Raw genomic sequence first — 18,371 nt, 5'->3', positions numbered from 1 at the left:
AGTAGTAACGATGGTGGTAGGGTGATAATAGGGATAGTGATTGTGGTGTTATGAATAGTCATTACCCACATAGGCTCATATATTTAAATGCTTGGTCATTAGACCGTGATGCTACTTGACATGGATTAGGAGGTGTGGCCTTGTTGGAATAGGTGTGGCTTATTGGAGAAAGTTCATCACTGAGGGTGGCCTTTGGAGTTTCAAGACAGGCCCAGTCAGTCTCTCTGTCTCTCTGTCTCTCTGTCTGTCTCTGTCTCTCTCTCTCCCTCTCCCTTCTCTCCTCGCCCCTCTCTGCTTGTAGATCAGAATGTAACAATGTAACTCTCAGCTACTCTGTAGCACCACGTATCTGCTTCCTTGCTCTCTGCCATGCTGATAATGGATTAAGCCTCTGAACATGCAGGTTCTTCACATGTGCCTTACCAAGTCCCACGGTGTCCCTTCACAGCAGCAGAACAGTGACTAAGACAGGGAGCAAATGTCTGTGAGGCAGCGTCCTCTGAGACCGCCAGCTTCACCTCACCCCGAGTCAGCCTCCTTCTGGGTGCTCTTCCAGCTTTCTGTCTGGTTTTTTGATCACTCATATGTTCCCAAAGAACATATGAGTCTTGTCTGATACTGTGCAGTGTGGTTTTCTCCAGGGACCTTGTGGAAGAAGTCACCTAGCTGCTTCTGCTCTAGTCTGGGATGACCAGGCCATGAAGTCAGCTTGTGAGGTGTGCAGTAGGTGCTGCTCTGTGCCAGGCACTGGGCTGGGCTGTGTGAGCCTCAGTCACATGTCTTCAGGCTGTGTACGGTATGGTAGAGACTTCAAACCCCCAATGGGAAGCAGGATGCAGACACAGTGCTATTAGGAGGAGTCTGACCTTGCCTAGTTCTAGAATCCGGCTCTGCTCTTGTCAGCAATGCATCTGCTGATCAGACCCAGGAAGACTAAAGACTTTACATTCCCAGGATCTGAGGCTGTACGTGCCTACTAAAGGGACTTCTGCTTGCCTTATCTTGTCCTTGGGGACTGTCACGTCCAGGCGAGGTCTGTTTGTCTTTCTGATAGCTTCTCTATCTCCCACTTCTTTCTTTCTCTTCTGTGAGACCAACACCTGGAAGCCTCCAACTGCCGTGGGCGGATGCCTTTGCATACCTTTGTAAGGTGTGAATGAACAGAGAGAAAAAACAAGCTGTCTCCAGAGAGATAAGCTTGTAACTGTGGAGTAAGATCACAGTTCTTGTCCTCTCTTTACCACCAAAGCTGTCTGGTCTTGGAGAACTTAATTCTTTTGCATCCTGGTAGTGCCATATGTAAATCGTGAAGCCACCTATCCAGACCCTTGCTGGGCTGCATTACAGGGTGTCCATGAAAGTGCGCTGAAAACCGTGCCGCAACATGAAAGTAGTGGCAGATCAATACGTGCTCATAAATAATGCATACAGATTCATCATTTTATTTCACCTCCTTCCTGAGAGTTTGTTTGATCTATTTTACAATGTCAAACAGAGGTTAAAATCGTATGTGAATTAAGTTCATGATGCATTGTTGCTGCACGCTTCAGTGAGACAGTTACTCCAGAATGTTAGCATCCAGCCCAGTCATGCCCAAGGCAAGAAAGAAAAAAAGAAAGAGAGAGAGAGAGAGAGAGAGAGAGAGAGAGAGAGGAAGGAAGGAAGGAAGAAAGAAAGAAAGAAAGAAAGAAAGAAAGAAAGAAAGAAAGAAAGAAAGACAACTCTTAAGGTGTTCTCACAATCTGATTTGTATCTACTAAATTAGAAGAAGCATTGACTATTATTGAATGACCCAAGGACAGTGTCCTCTCTGTTTCAAGGGGAAGCAGACGGAAGTGAGAGCTTAGCTGCCCCCTGTCACTCTTTCTCTCTCCCCCCTCCCTTACTGTTGCTGGCGGCAGCACCCCACTCTGAGGTCCTGCTGACTTCTCAGCAACCGGCCACCCATTCCCTCTTCCTCCTCCTGCTGACTTCCTTGTCCAAATGTTTTTGCAGGTGGTTAAACTGAAGGGCCAAGTGCTGTCGGTCATGTATCGGTTCCGCACCAAGAACCGGGAGTGGCTGTTGATCCGTACCAGCAGCTTCACCTTCCAGAACCCCTATTCCGATGAGATTGAGTATGTCATCTGTACCAACACCAATGTCAAGTACGTGCTCTGTCCCCTCTTTGGCTGATTATTCACATATGAGTTGCGTCCTAAATGGCTTTGCTGGAGGCTCCCTCCCCCCGCAGGCTGTAGCTGCAGCCCAAAACCCCTACAGGGTGAAGGAGGAAGAAAAGGGGGAGACTCTGGGCTCCTGTGACCACGGGGTGCATGCATCCATTCCGTATTCAGGCCAAGCAGAGAAGAGCTCTGCCCTGTGACTAGCTCCACATTCTATGGTGCTAGCCACTCTTGGTCCTGCTGATGCTAGTGAGTAGAAGAAGCTTCTGGAAGCTCTGGCCAAAGCCAGGCAGCCTATTGTATCAGAGAGCGCTACTACCACCTAAGCCCAGAAGCACCCCTCCCTATTGCCGGCCCAGGACCCCTGCTTCTGTACACATTCCATATCCATGGAGTTGGCAGGTAGACCTGAGTTCTCCCTTGGCTCTGCTGGTTCCTAGCTTTATGATCTCACATAAGTCGCTTCCTCTTTTCCCCTTCACTTCCTCGTCTGTGACATGGAGTGATTTTCCTCTTTTTCTCTGTGTGTGTACGGGCATGTGTTTGAAAACCAGAAGCTGGCATCTGAAGTCCTCAGTTGCTCCCCCTTGCCTTTTGAGATGGAGTCTTTCACTGACCTTAGAGCTCACAGGTTTGGCCGGGCTCTCTGACTCTGCTTCCCGGTCCTGGGATCACATGAACAGTGCTGAACCTGGATCGTTTACATGCATGCTTTGGGGTAGCAAACACAGCTTGTCATGCTCCACTATGTCATCTCCCCAACCGATGGCCCCTCCTTTCCAGAGTTAAGCTTAGACCTGTGGGACAGACTTGTGGACACGGTGCCTCCTATAGGCTGTAAGGAACATGCCTCTTCAGCTCAAATATGGAAGAAATACAGATGAAGCTGATTTTTTAGATGCTTTCATTTACACTATTTTGAGACTTTTGAGGGGGGTTGCTTTGTAGCCCCAGTTAACCTAGAACTCACTTTATAGACAAAGCTGGCCTGGAAGTCTCAGAAGTCTACCTGCTCCTCCGTTTTCAGTAATTTGACTTTACCGTATTATGAAAGCACTGCACGTTTAAGGGAAACCACTCTTTGAACTTGAATCTGCTCCTCCCCTGTGCTAGCAGAGAGAAAGCTCCCAGGATGCATGTGCTAGAGAGAAAGCTCCCAGGATGCTAAGCTGTGGCAGTAAGCAGCATCTCCATGTAGCCACACACGTATGAGAGTAAACAGCCATCACTCTCCATGTGTTGCTAAGCTTGGTGTCCTGAGTTAGGTGCACTGGAGCGTTTTGTGGTTTTCAATACCACACCCATGCTGGATTCATCAGGTGTATCCTGGTGTGAGCTAGGGGGCATCCGTATCCAGCGAGGAACCAGGTGGACACAAAGGTGTCCCAGTGAGTTAAAGCACTTGGAAGCCACGTCTAGGGTAACAAAGAATGTATAACGAGGCTGGCATACTGCCCTTGTGCCTGCCACTCATGGTCACTGGACCTCCCAACCTTCATTTCCCAGGTTCAGTCAGGGATGGTCCTGAGCCCATGGCCTTCTTGTCCTCATCTCCTGAAGCAAGGGATCCTTCTAAGGAGGTGCCTGACCCTCCATCAGCACGTTCATTTCTACCAGGTCTTGTGAGCCACTGCTACCATTCAGCTCATCCCAGCCCCTTGCAGCCTGGCTCTCATGCTAGTCCAACAGCTGCCAGCATGCTATCCGGAGCACACAACTCTTGCTCACAGCAACTTCCCCCACAACTGTCTGCTGGACCAGCTCTCATTTGAGACATCTTCTCCTTTTCTGTACTTGGTACAACTGGATTCTTCTACCCCATCTGCTGGTCCAAACCTGTAAGTGGAACAGAAGAAAGATGAGAAGCCATAGATCCAGATGGGCAAAAGATGATTTTAGTCTCAATTTTCTATGTCCTCTTCTGTCTTGGGTTTTTGACCGAATTGAGGGTATTCTGTTTCTCCCCATCAATGCCACAGTGTGGGAGAGGGGTGCTCTTTACCTGGGAAGCAGAAAGACACCCTTGAGTGCCACACCCATATCTGATCCTGGGCCTCATGAAGCTAAGGAAGGCTGACAGATAGGAGCGGAGTCAAAGCATGGGGCCAGGAGGGCCCTGAGAGCTACTGTGTTCTAGTGTAGCGTGACGGGCTTCTCGGGTGCTCACAATCTGGGGGCTCGAGGTCCTTGCCAGGGAGAGGGATAAGAGGTATAGTGCCAGCCCTGACCTGCTCAGCACCTGTGCGAGCCAGATCTCCGCTGTTAGGCTTGTCTCTCCCAATATGGCTTCCCACCTGCCAACTCAGGCTGCCAAGAAGTCGTAGAAATAGACAAACACACCAACTGCTCAGAGTCCTGCACACTGTTCCAGAATCTCCCGCCTTTGGATGCCAACAGGTTGGCTGGTTGTTAAGGAAAGCCACCTCCTCTCTGGATTCTACCTCCTTCTCTGCCCCTCATCCCTTTTTGTTCCTTCATAACACATGGTTGTGTGCACAGGCCTATACAGAGCAGGGGCCCTGAGGCTGCCTACTCCCTATGGGTGACGCTGCTCCCTGGACTTTGAGAGAGTCATCTGTGCCACACCGTCAACCCTAAATCCTCCCTGTTGATGAAGCTTGTTCCTCTCTCGCGTCAGAGCCACCCCATCTACAGTAACAGCCCTGAGTCTTGGCTGGGCACCCAGCAGCCTTCTAGATTTGGATGAGAGCAGACTGACGCTCCTTGTTGCGGGGAGGTTTGGCTCCTTTAAGTTTTCATCATTCTTCACTTCCAGTCTTTGTTAACCCTCTGCTGTCAGAGTCACAGGTTTGGTCACAACTAATGAAGCTGAATCTCCCTGACCACCATGACCAGACATGGCCTGTGCCAGTCAAGATGGCTACATCACTGTTCTTGTCCTTAAGGGGGACCCTGGTCCCAGGAAACCTAAAGCTTGGGCTTCAAAACCATGAGAACATGGGCAGGGGCAGACAGGTAACAGGAGACAGTGGATAGATACAGAGGAAGAAGAAGACAAGCCAGTCCCCCAGGGCCTGTGGGAACTGCCCCAGGAGGCAGCCTTGACTTGAGGCCCAGAAGCAAAGTCACTCCCCTCTGCAAGCCAGCCCCGCTTGAGAGGGTTGGCCTTCTTTTTCCGAAAAGCCAGGCAGTTTTGGAAAGAAAGAAAAGCATTTTGTTCAGGGGTGGACCATCTTGCCGCCTCAGGCCGCTCATTCTCAGTAGCTCCTGGAGGACGCACAGATCAGAAAGCCCCTGAGATTGATACTACTGTAGCAGCAAGAGCAACAGCAGTTTTCTAAGGTAGGGGAGGTGTTCAGCACTAAGGCTGCAAAGCTCACTGCAGACGGTAGAGGGCAGTGCTAGCCACACGTGCGAGTAGACGACCTTTCTTGAATTTGTGAGGTCAGCCTTGCCAGCAATAGGCCAGCTAGTTAGGAATGATCTCCTCCGATGCCCCGTGCTTCATGGGAGGAGCGGGGAGTTACTTGCTCCGTAACCTTCAGCTGAGAGCATCCAAAAGCAACTTCCTGAAGAAGTTAAGCAAGCGCTGGGTGTTTAGCATTTGTGCTAAGCTGCTGAAAAGGCTCTTTGTCACCTCTGACTTCTTCCTGGCCCAGAAAAACAGGCTGATGCAACACACTGACTGGGTACACATCTCGGAACAGTGCCAAGTCTTAGTGTTAGGGAGCAGATACTCTGAAAGACCAGTAGTAGGCTGACTAGGTGCCAATCATGTCCATCTTTTTCACATTGGCTCAGCCTAGCTCCTGAACTTTCATTTCCTACCTCTCTTCAGGGAACTGACATGCAATTCTCCTTGGGCCAAGCCTCTGTTATTAAAATAGCACAGTCTGAGGTTGTCTCAGGTTTTCAGGACACAGGTTCCTAGTGTGTGTATACATGCACATGTACCTGTGTGCACCGTGTGTGTAGGTGCCTGGGTACAGATGTGTGTGTTCCTATGTGTGCATGAATCTATGCATGTGTGCAGGTATACACACCAGTGTGAGTACGAACACGGGTTCTTAAAGTCCCACTAGGCCCAATGATCACACAAACTCGGCTCCTTCTGTAGCAGTTACCTGCTTGGTAGTAGGTGGCAAATGGATTGTATGCAATCTCTGCAGAAGTTAGAGTATAAACTGTAACCCCAGAGCCCCAAGGAGCAGGGCCAGGAGGCAGCCTTGAGTGTGTGCTAGGAGCAAAGACACCATCCTCTTTTGTCTTCCCTGCTGGAGCTGTCTTTCTGCAAACCAGGCAACAACTGCCAGTCAGTGAGGGGCTAGGGCTCTTCATATCACAGGCTCCAAACCTAGGCAGTGTTTTGGTCCCTGCCTTTCCTTACCCTTGGAGGAGAACATGAGAACTAGAGCTGCAGGTGCTGCCTGGGACCTTAGCCCACGTCCTTCTCTGCCCCGGTAGAGGCCTTGGTGGCCTCTCAGGAGACGGTCACCTTCATCGGGCTGCTGTTGAGCCAACCCACAAGGCCAAGGGGCACTTTCTCTGAACTGATACAGGGTCATATTATTCCCTATCCAGATCGAGTCGATGCCAGGTGTCCAGAGTCCTCCCCAGGAGCCCTGGGACGTGGAGGGTGTTTATTCCAGACTGGGCAGAGGGGAAAGTACAAGGTCCACAGCCCTGCTGAACTGAATTAGAATCCCTTCTGTGCCACGTTCTGTCTGGGGACACCACTTAAACTGGCCGAGCCTCATAGCCTCTATCTGATAATTGATCATCTTATGCCGTAAAGATGTAAAGTGTTGGCCGAGTACTGGTGGTCTGTCTTCCGTTCTGGTATCAGCAGCCTGCCAGTGAGCCATCATACTTCCCCGAGATGCAGGGAACAGGAAACGAAGTAGGATAATGGAATAAGAACAAGGAAGGGCGGTGATGTTTCTTTTATAGTTAAGGTTATATTGATTCTTTTTAAAAAATTGAAAGGGTCTCGTGTTGCCTGGACTGGCCTTGAACATAACCTTGAACTGCTGATTCTCCTGCCTCCGTATCTCTAGTGCTGGGATTACAGGCATGGGTCTCCATAACTGCCTGTGTGTGGCACTGGGAATTAAACCCACAGTTTCATGCATGCTAGGCAAGTGCTCTACCAACTCTGTTGCATCCTAACCCTCTTTTTAATTTTTTTTTTGAAATCTCTATTTGTTTTGAAAGTTACTCTTGGTGCTCCACTCTGCTGATGGGCTTCCACTGCCTGGGGGCCATCACACGCTTCTAGCCCCATCCTTGCCTTTGCTCCTAGGCTCTTGTACCATCCTGAGATGGCAAATCCTTCACTCCCTTAGAACCCCAGTCTTTTCCTCTGTCCTCCCCTGACACTCAGCTCCAACAGAGGAAGAATCTGGGGGTTTCTGAATGAATCATCAGAACTGGTCTTGGCTATGGGGGTTTGCTTTGCCTTAGCCTAGTTCACTTAGTGGACTTCTCAGTTTGATTCCATAGCAGCTGCTCAGCAGCTTCTCCAAAAGAGCCTCTTCCCTGGAGTATCCAGAACTGAGTTCCTTGCTCTCTTCCTTGTTTGTAGCATCTGAGTTAGGGGCTTCACTGTTTCCTGAAACCAGTCCTGTCTCTCTACTTTAAAACTTGAAGGTGCTGGGTGTTTCCCAGCACCCCAACATGACAGCCTGGAAGAGTGGGAGGAGCCTGAGAGTAGGAGGAGCCTCGGAGTAGGAGGAGCCAACCACCTCGGAATCAACCCTGAAGTCAGACCCTGCTCTGCTGTAGTCTCTGACCTACCCTGAGCCTTCAGCTCCAGCTTCTCAACTTTAGCATGTGGATAAAATAACCCCCATGAAAATCCGGTGTGAGGATGGATGAAGAAGAAGACGTGTACCCCAATGGCCAAGTGTGCAGACTACAACCAGCGGCTTTGCTAAGCGCTGAACCAACTGCTTTCCTGAATTTTGCTTTTAAAACAGTTTTAATACTGTACTTTTTACCTTGCGTGAAACAAAAGTCGTTAGATGAAGCCTACTGTTTGAGCCAGGCATGACGGCGCCTCTCTATCCTCCTAGAAGTGAAAACCCGGAAGCAGGAGGATCAAGACTTCCAGGCCAGGCCAGGGTGCGTGGGCCAGGACAGATAGATGCCTGGAGCTCATTGGCCAGCCAGTCTAGCCAATTGGTGAGCTCTGGGCTCAGCGAAGGATCCTGCCTCAAAGGATAAGGTGGGATTCAACTGAGGAGGACTCCTGATGCCAGCCTCTGGTTTCTACACACACACAGAACACACGCGCGTACCCACACCCACACCCACACACTCTTCACCTTACCTTTTCAATAGCTCATGTAGAAGCCTAAGTCTGAAATGCAGGGGTTGAAATAAAATAGAAGCGGAAAGCCTTTTAGGGATCTGTTGAGCATGGGCAACGTGGCGGCTTTGAGGAGCTTGATTTCTGCCTCTCAGCTTCCGGTTCCCTCACGCTGCCCTGACTTACTTTTACAGGCAGCTTCAACAGCAGCAGGCGGAACTGGAGGTCCACCAGCGAGATGGGCTGTCGTCGTACGACTTATCTCAGGTGAATTTCTGGGAAGCTCTTCTTCTCTGTTTGGCCCTCGGAGAATTGAGAACTAAACTCGCCCCGGAATCCCCACTCTAAACTAAACTAAACTGAAGCTAAACTCACCCCCCATATCCCAAGGCACTATGTTCCGTCTGATCTCCGGGGAACTAATTGTATTTTCAGTCCCTGGTGCCCACTGTTGCTCTTCCTTCCGGAAGTGAGCCACACGGAGCAGAAAGTCGGGAGAGAGAGAGAGCAGGTGGTGAGCCGTGGTCTGCCAACACTTGAGTATCTTTAGGGGACAGAGGGAAATTCCAGCGTGGGCCTCAGTCTCACAGGTGCAGAAGTTAGCAAGAGCAGGCTCTGGACGTGGCTTCTCTGGCTTCCTAGTATCTCTCTCACCTTTGCTCCCACGCCTGTTTTGCTTTAATGTTTCTCTTCCTGTCTTACTCCGTGTCTCTCCTTCCCTTGCTGGTCCCTCTTCTCTCCTCCTGTCTCTGGTCCTGCTTCTGACAGCTGGCCATCAGAGAAACATCTGACCTCATTCCCAAATTAACCTTTTGGCTGTCTTCCTGATGTTTATAGTAGGTTGACTCTTTTTCATTTACTACTGAGAAAGTCCCTGTGACTCTGGCGTTTCTCCTGTAACCCCTAATTCACACCTCCCAACCCAGGTGCCCCTGATCTTCAGGGATAAGCTACCAACCTTGCAAAAATAGTCAAACCCAAAGGGACTAAGCAGGAGACAGCATGTGACTCGTGGAAAGTACCCTCTGTGTCTTATATGTGGATTGCCATTGTGTTTTATGGGCCCACAGGTCCCTGTTCCCAACCTTCCTGCCAGCGTTCACGAGGCGGGGAAGTCTGTGGAAAAGGCAGATGCAATCTTCTCCCAAGAGAGAGACCCTCGTTTCGCTGAGATGTTTGCGGGCATCAGTGCATGTAAGTGGCAGACAGTGCTACACCATGAGGCTGAGGGGTTACGATTGCGTTCAGACCATCTGGAGATAGCCACCCTAGAGATAAGGGCAGGAAAGGCGACTTTTGTGTGACTGCCATAGGACATAGGAAGAACCCTGTACAGGAGTCAGGACAGAGTCTCTGTTCCTGTCCTTGCCTCTTCCTTCCTGATCACCTGTGACACTTAACCTCAGGCCGTGACATCTCATCACTAGAATGTAAAAGGTCAGAGCACACAAAGTCTAACCCGTTACACAATGTCTTGGTCACTAGACTTCACCACTGTAACCAAATACCCAAGAAAACAACTTAGAGGAAAAAGATGGTTGTTTTGACTCTCAGTTAGAAAAGAAACTTAGGAAAAAAAAAATCACCAAAATTTCAGAAGGAAAATAAAGATGGCAAGAAAACATGAATATTGAAAATGATAAGTCAAGGTAATATTCAAGGACTACAGATGAGTAACCCCCGATTAACATGCTGTCACAATTCAGCATAATCAAAACAAAATGAGATGAACTATTGAGCCCTCAGGGGTGATTGATGAAGATGTTTTCAAATCCAGTGGGGACGTAAAGTGGCAGTATCGCCAGAGAAAGACTTCAGAATGTCCCAGTGGGCAGAGGACATAGAGCCTGAACTGACTAAAAATCTCATGAACTTTGAAATACAGAAAGGCCAAAATAATCACAAACACAGGAAGAAACTAATTTAAAAAACAAAGTAAGTAGCCTTTCCTCATTTTTAACAAATCAGGTCAATGAAAATAATAAAACAGAAAGATTTAGAAGACTAAATAATATATATACATAATATATATATATTATTTAATATGTGATATATTAATGTTTATGTTATTAAATGACATATATTAATAACACATGTTAAGATGTACATATGTACATATACACATATAAACATATATTCGTGCATGTATAAGTACTCTACCCTACCAAAGTCCCAGAGCATAGAAGAACAGTGTGTCCACTATTTACCACCAAAGCACATGAGAAAAAAAAGTAGCTTGCTTAAAGTCGTGCTGTGTGCAGTGGTAGCTGATTTGTCTGTCTGTCTGTCTGTCGCTTGTTTTGTGTGGTGCTGGGGAATGTTGGGCAAGAGGTCTACCACTGAGCTACCCCTCCAGCCTCTGTGAACTGTTTATAGAAGAGGGTGGTCTGAGTCTCCTTTACCCTGTCCACTTCAGCTCTCTCTCCTCCCCACTCAAGTCTTGCTCTTCATGCCCCACCCTTAAGGCCCTGTGATTAGACTGCAGATTGAGCTCCTGCCATTTCAGGATGCCCTATGGTTCCGGTATAACAATGGCTGGCTCTAGAGCCCCACACAGAGATGGTAGTAGGATATTTGGCTCCTGTGTGGTCTCCTAGCCCCAGGGCCATGAGCTGCTCACAGCTGCCCAGCAAGCTGGGCTCAGCGAGGGCACACACGCAGCGCCGTCACTGTCACGCACCCAGGCTGGGTGTCCTTCCTCTCGGTATCATGAGAGTGGCGGTATGATTGGGACATGCCAGCATCATGATGCTCTAGCCCAGTGGTTCTCAACCTTCCTAATACTGTGACCCTTTAATACCGTTCCTCATGTGGTGCCCTCCCCATAGGAAAATGATTTTGTTGCTACTTTGTAACTGAATTTGCTACTGTTATGGACCATAATGTAAAGTATCTGATTTGCAGGATATCAGATATCGGATGTAATGTAACTATCTCATAAACAAACCCTTTGGGGGTCGAGACCCCCAGGTTGAGAACTGCTGCTCTAGGGCCTCAGATGCTCTAGGGCTCCATCATGGAGCCAAGGGAGGGGTGCTCTCTGGTTGACATTTGGCTGTCTAGAGGCCGCATCCATTCACATCCCATTCCTGCTTCTCACATCACCACCAAGCGCCCCTTCCTTCCCATGAGAGCTCTAGACAGCCTGGCTGTGAGCTGAGCCCAGTCCTCTCAGGCTGTCCCTGCAGGTGACATGCTTGAGCAGACTTACACCTCTCTGGCAGAGCAGTGGTCTTGGTGACTCAGCCTAGCCTGGGTCTGAGTGTTGCCTGAGCTCCTGGAGGAAAGCCAGGCAACACCATCCAGCTGTCCTGGCCAGTCAGTCTGGGGTATCCCTCAGTACCTGCTGATCAGGTCGGGGAAGGGGCCCTGGACTGGGATTCAAATTGGGTCCTTCCTTGGTGTCCCGTGACCTGGGACAGGCAGGGCCTCAGTTTTCCCATCTGTAAAAATGGAAGCAAACATGTAAGCTGTTTCTGGTTTCCCGGCACTGCCCTCAGCAAACCTGACCTGTGTTAACACACAGAATCCCCACCACCGTCCTGTGCCATAGACTCTGCAGTTATGGTCTTTTTTTCAGGTGGAGAAACTGAGGCAGGGGCAAGTCCAAAGAGCATCCCAGGTGACAGTTGTGACACAAAGGGCAGAGCTGAGGTCCAAGGTCAGGCAGCTGAGGTTACCCGGGGTGTCCTCACAACTTTGCCCATTCTCTGTTGTGTGCTTCCCACCCCCCCACCTCCCCGCCGTGAAACTGGAAGTACCTTCTCCACTCTCAATGGCTTGCCTTCAGGTGACTGGGCCACCCTAGGAGTTAGGAGAGACCACCTAAGAGGGGACGTGCAAGGGTGAAGGTGAGGAGGCCATCCTCTGTGAACCTCCTAAGTTCCCGTGCCCCTGCACAGCCCACAACACAAGGGTGCGGGAACCTTCACCTGCAACTCCTGTGGTTTTCCTAGCGGAGAAAAAGATGATGAGCTCAGCTTCGACATCGGGCAGCCAGCAGATCTACTCCCAAGGAAGTCCATTCCCTGCCGGGCACTCGGGCAAGGCCTTCAGGTAGGTGCCCGGGAGGGGAATGGTAGGAAGGAAAGTCTGGGCGTCAGCCTTGGCTCTGCGAGCTGAATAGGGACCGGTCATTGCTGCGCTGTGGGGTGGAGCTAGGATGGAGACTCTGGACTGCTGGCTCTGTCCGTCAGTCCCTCCATAAGCACTGAGCATCAGTGACTCTCAGACACCAAAGGGATCAGCCTCTCTATGATCCTGGGAGGGGAGAAGTCTGTTGCCAAGATCTAGGTAGGGCTGTTGAGAAAGTAACCAGAACTGCCCTTTTCTCTGAGTTTGCTGAGGTCGTGACCGAGTGCAAGGAGAAAAGATGGTCTGTCGTATCTGAGCCTTGGCCTCAAGGGCCATTCAAGGCACCAAGCCAAGCAGGGTGCCTAGCTTAGCATCAGGGCATGCTGCAGCTTACTGAGGAAGCTTGACATCACCGCTGAGGACCAGGCCAGCCTCAAGATTTTTTCTAGGAAATGCAAGCATGAACCCAGGATTTTACCAAAGGACAGGCCAGCAATCCTCAGGGAAGACATTCTCCTATGCCCCACCAGCTACCTCTAAGCTCCCTGGAAGCCTCGTATACCCCATATCCAGCAAGGTGGCGTTTTCCCTACATCCCAGTTGAGCTTGGCCTGATTCTGAGCAGGGCTTCAGGGACCCTGCAGGGACCAGGGTTGGGCATGCAAATTCAGTGCCCAGAAACTACATTGGCCACAACGGGATAGGAATCTCCCTTCCTTGCTGTTCTAAGAACAGACTTCCTACATTAGCAGCAGGTGTGACCAGAGGCCCTCGGGAGGCTGGGCACAAAGGCCAGGGCTTGGTCCCAAAAAGCCCAGGCAGAGTTACAGCTGTTCCTCCTTAGCATCCCAGGAAGGGCTATGCAGGCTGGGGCATGTATTGAAGGAGCACCACACGGAACAAGAACAAGAAAATGTCCTTTGATAGAAAGGGAGCTGCAGAGGAAATATGTATATATGATAGTACCATGGTGAGATCCATTACTTGGGAGCCAGGCATGGTTGCCGACATCTATAAACCCGGCACTCAAGAGTCTAAGGCAGAAAATCGCCATGAATTCATGGCCGGTATTAATTATACTTTGTATAATTAATATAACTGATTTTTTAAAAGGAAACCAAATGAAAAATAAAGAAAATATTCTCCACAGGGCATAGTGGCACACATCCTTTATGCCAGCACTTGGGCTAAAAATGCCTTTTGGCAGAGGCAGGCGATCTCTGTGAGTTCCAGGGCAGCCAAATCCACTTAGTAAGAAAGATCCTGTTTCAAACAAACAAACAAAAACAAAAAAGCAAAAAGAAAATACCCTCTGAACTGAAACATCCTGGGGGAAATGGGAAAGAACTAGTGTGTTGTTAGGGCAATCCAGCTAGAAAGACAGACGTGATGTTTGAGCAGCCAAACTTGCTTTCCAATCTGCAAGGAGTGAGAGAGAACAGGAAAAGGCTAGAATACAATTGTTAAACCTGTAGTCTGTAACTCTCTTTCTTTCAAAACCCCACCTAAAAACCTAAAACTAGGCACAGCCCACCTCACTCAGTACATTCACAGGCCCCCAGCGCAGACCCAGCTAGGGCCTGGAGCCGTATAAGTCTCCCTCCAGACTTTGCCATTTTCAATGGGCTTACCGTCCACATCGCCCAAAACACTCCTGGAAGAAGGACCTGGCGATACTGTGAGGATGGTATGGTGTCAGAGCATCCTCACCAGGCACGCAGAGAGCTAGGCATTGTGATCCGTACCACAGGTGCCTAGTTAAGGTGCAGCAAGTTAAGTCACCTGAAGGCCGAAGAGGTCAGCCCGCAGCCGCATGCCTGTCTGAGCCTCTCCCAGCAGCCTTCCATTCCTAGGTTTGTCTCAGTATTGAAACTGACAGCCTGCTGCCTATGTGCAGAGTCTGGAAGCTTCCTCAGGGCCCCAGAGGGACAAATTAACCAGAGCACGGAGAGCAGGTAGCCGGGAGTCTGATTTGTATTCTAAGACTCGTGTCTCTTCTTGGAATGAAATCTTTTATAGAGATCTGGGGGTGAGCAGCGAAAGACAGTGGTAGAAAAATTCAAAAGCTGACAGACCCTGGGGGAGAAGGAGGCTGAGAATAGAAACCGGCAAGGACCCCTGGGCAGTGTACAAGGAGGAAGGAGAGCGGGTGCAGAATCTTTTGACAGAGACTCGGGAAAGCCGGCCATTTTCTGGGAATAAATGTATCTCCTTCTCCTAGCTCTTCCGTGGTCCATGTGCCTGGAGTGAATGACATCCAGTCCTCCTCCTCTACCGGCCAGAACATATCCCAGATCTCCCGGCAGCTGAACCAAGGCCAGGTGGCATGGACAGGCAGCCGTCCACCCTTCCCAGGGCAGGTATGAATACCTATGAGGCACGGCCCCGGGTGCCCAGAGTGACAGAACACATGTCATCTGCTTTTTGGGGTCCCAACTCTGAGGGTAGGTCACTGCTCCCAGCTAGAACACCCAGTTCCTCGGAAGTCCCTGCCATCCCATGGAGCACTTTGAGAGCTGGGTCCCCAGGGATTTCTGATCAACACCTCTTCTCACAACTTTCTCTTAAGAAAGAGAGCAAGAAAGAAAATCAGCCTCCTAATCACAATCCCAGAGAACCGAGACAACAGTGAGGACTCTAAGAGAGACATACATAGATCTAATCGACATGGGAAGTAGAAAAAGACAAGATCTCCTGAGTAAATTGGGAGCATGGGGACCTTGGGAAAGGATTGAAGGGGAGGGGAGAGGCAGAGAGGGGAGCAGAGAAAGATGTACAGCTCAATAAAAATCAATAAAATGAGAGAGAGAGAGAGAGAGAGAGAGAAGAAATCAGGCACCCAAAGCTTCTCCAGAAAAAAAAAAGCTCCCCATCACTTTGGAGCTCTGGTAGCTACTATGCCAAGAGGGCCTATAAATATCCAACCTGGTTCCCTGGAAGGTTCTAGAATGATAGGTCTTATTCAGATGAGGGGACTCCATAAGCTGAACTTGGAGAAGCCAGGCCATTGTCGTCCTCAAGGTCACCAGCTCCACCCCAAGTCTCCAGGGCTAGGATGCTGGCTGGCCAGCACACACTGAGCTTATCCCAGGCCAGTGAAGGGAACCAGGGCCTGCTGTTCCTGAAGGGACCTCAAGGGTGGGGCTCGTGGGAGGCGGGTTGGTCCTGCCTCTTTCTGTCCTAACCAGAACAAATCCTACCCCAGCCCAGCAAGACACAGTCATCTGCCTTCGGGATTGGATCGAGCCACCCCTACCCTGCTGACCCTTCTTCCTACAGTCCTCTCTCCAGCCCAGCTGCCTCCTCGCCGAGTGGAAACGCCTACCCCAGTCTGGCCAACAGGACTCCGGGGTTCGGTAGGTGGGGAACGAAGGACAGAATTCGTGTTCTGAGCACCCTGTGTCCAGGAGCTGAACCGGGGCTTCTTCCAGAGTATAGGGCAGGGCCCCAAGCTCTCAGGATATGGGGCAGAGCCCCTGAAGTGCCCCAGCTCCTCTCCTTTCTGGCTACAATCAAGAGGACCTTGGGTATCCTAAGTGTTAGAAGTATACACCTTGACACTGTGGTTCAGCATGGCTATTTCAAGGCAGAAATGGTATCTTTTCTTCCCTGTGTTATGATGATATGACTCAGCTGCTAGTTTAAACCTACGTGGCCCAAGGCAGAGACTTTCACATCCCAGAAGTAAACCATTCTCCATTCAGAAACCCAGAGAAGCCAGGGATGGCTGGCTGGGTCAGCAAACCCAGAAAGTTCCCTTTTTTAATACTGAAAGGTGTATGGTATGTTCCTCTCATTCTGAAACAAGATACCTGGCAGAGGTCACTGCAGGGCAGGATGGTTTACGTTGGCTCATAATTTGAGGGTTCCTTCATCATCACAGGGGAAGGGTCACACTGTCGCTGCAGCTGGGCATCGGGAGACAGGTACTGGTGCTCAGCCCACTCTTTACTGCATACTTAGTATTTCCTTCGTATTTGTTTTTTATTTCCCTAGCCCATGGATAGTGGTACCCCTCAGTCAGGATGAATCTTCCAAACTTAATTAATCCAACCTGTAAACTCTCGCGCGCACACACACCCAGAGGTTTGTCTCCTGGGTGATTCTAGATCCCAGCAACTTCATGTCATCCGTCACTAGGGGACCCTACCTCCTGCGAATGTTTCATTGCTCTGTGAGAAAGGCTCAGGCTGTTAAATGTGTTGTGGCTATGGCTGTGTCTTCTGCCTCCGTCTCAGGCACTTCTGCCCGTTGCCCTTGGTGTGTTTGATACACACTAGCATCTCTCCCAGGGCCGGGGTTACACTCCACAGAAGGGGTGGCCCTGCCTGATCCCTCATGGTACCGTCACTGGGTGACATCCAAGGGAAAGGTACACAGGGATTTTCTTTGCAAACCCTCAAGTGAGCAGGAAGCCAAGCCCAAACCTCCCAATTCCACTTGTCAAGTTCAGAGCTTCCGTGTAAGTGGCTCACCTGTCAATCTTATGGGAAAGCAACCCATAAGACTGAAGACTTGGGACCATGGGAGAGGGGAGAAGGGGAAGGGAGAGGAAGGGAGGGGAGGGAAGAAAATATATAGCTCAATAAAAACAATGAGAGGAGAGAGAGAGAGAGAGAGAGAGAGAGAGAGAGAGAGAGAGAGAGAGAGAGAGAGAGAGAGAGAGAGAGAGATCTGCTATAGAGCAGGATGCAGGAATAGCGTGTCTGAGAGGATGACCAGGGGAGGAAATGGGAACAGAGCAGGGGAGCTGAGGAGAAGAGAGGGAAGGAGCCCAGCTGGAGGCAGTAGAGACCCCCTCCGGAGCCATCAGCGGCGTGTGGAGAATGCTACCTTGAGAAGGTGGCTGTGTATCCCTGCTAACGGAGGCCTCAGCCTCCCTCCACTGCTCAGGACATCAAGAAGCAGGGTCCTACTGGGGGTGGGGCAACCTTGGTCAAGGTCAGAGGAAAGAGAGAGTATAATTAGAAAGAGGACCTGGGGGAGAGGTTCACTATCAACCTCAGGGGGTGCAGGGGAAAGGAGAGAAGAAATACAGCAGTCTCCATTAATGGTCAGTTTCATCAATTATTAAATAAAGATGAAACAGTTAAAACTGGAAATGCAGTATGCATATTTCAGTGAACACCCGGCTCAATCCTGCCTGTGGACGAAAGATACCACTCTGCCTGTGGGCACCACACACATATAACCCTGGGACTCACTGGGGCGCTGACAGCGGCACCTTGCAGCATTACAGGGGAAATGGGGTGTAGCCTCTCTTTTCAGATGCCCAGGTTCAACCTTGCCTTAGTTATCAAGGCTGCATCAAAGCAAGTGTAGTCCTTGGGAACTGGAGGAAAGTTCCCTATGCTGGTCCTCAACAGACGCAGATAAGTCCTAGAGCTTCTGGGGTGAAAGGGAGGTGTCCCCTGCCCATCAGGAGCAGCTTCCTTCCCGTCCTCTGATACCTCCACCATTCTTAGAATGGCTGAGCATAGTCCCCAAAGGATCAGGGACAGATCTGTGTCCCAAATGCTATTGAGATTTAAACCATCTACCTGCATCATCTCTCTTGGGAGTAAGTCATAAATTTGGATGCAAGTTCCTGCTGGGAACATCTCTGGAGTTTTTCTTTTACCTTTGTAGAAGATGGCTTCTTTAGCCAGGCGGTGGTGGCGCACGCCTTTAATCCCAGCATTAGGGAGGCAGAGGCAGGTGGATCTCTGTGAGTTCAAGGCCAGCCTGCCTGGTCTACAAGTTAGTTCCCGGACAGGCTCCAAACCCTGTCTCAGGAAGAAAAAAAAGAAAAAAGAATAAGGTTTCTTTACAAGGAAGACAGAAGGAGGGACAGAAAAAAGGAGGGAGGAAAGGAGGAAGGG

At 50.0% G+C, this 18,371-nt stretch overlaps 1 protein-coding gene across 5 annotated transcripts in view; it reads left to right on the top strand.

Annotated features, from left to right (window-relative positions):
• The window catches only part of Arnt2 (aryl hydrocarbon receptor nuclear translocator 2), a 142,580-nt gene that overhangs the window by 112,470 nt on the left and 11,739 nt on the right, over nucleotides 1-18,371 (top strand). For all 5 annotated transcript variants that reach the window (XM_038313596.1, XM_038313597.1, XM_038313598.1 and 2 more), the window contains 6 exons: nucleotides 1,996-2,147; nucleotides 8,631-8,703; nucleotides 9,507-9,630; nucleotides 12,393-12,492; nucleotides 14,732-14,870; nucleotides 15,716-15,866. In XM_038313596.1, the coding sequence (XP_038169524.1) occupies nucleotides 1,996-2,147; nucleotides 8,631-8,703; nucleotides 9,507-9,630; nucleotides 12,393-12,492; nucleotides 14,732-14,870; nucleotides 15,716-15,866 (739 nt within the window). The remainder of the gene's footprint in view (nucleotides 1-1,995; nucleotides 2,148-8,630; nucleotides 8,704-9,506; nucleotides 9,631-12,392; nucleotides 12,493-14,731; nucleotides 14,871-15,715; nucleotides 15,867-18,371) is intronic.

The sequence above is a fragment of the Arvicola amphibius genome, chromosome 12 (assembly GCF_903992535.2).
Source record: "Arvicola amphibius chromosome 12, mArvAmp1.2, whole genome shotgun sequence".
Taxonomy (NCBI): domain Eukaryota; kingdom Metazoa; phylum Chordata; class Mammalia; order Rodentia; family Cricetidae; genus Arvicola; species Arvicola amphibius.
This window is presented reverse-complemented; position numbering and strand designations above follow the sequence as displayed.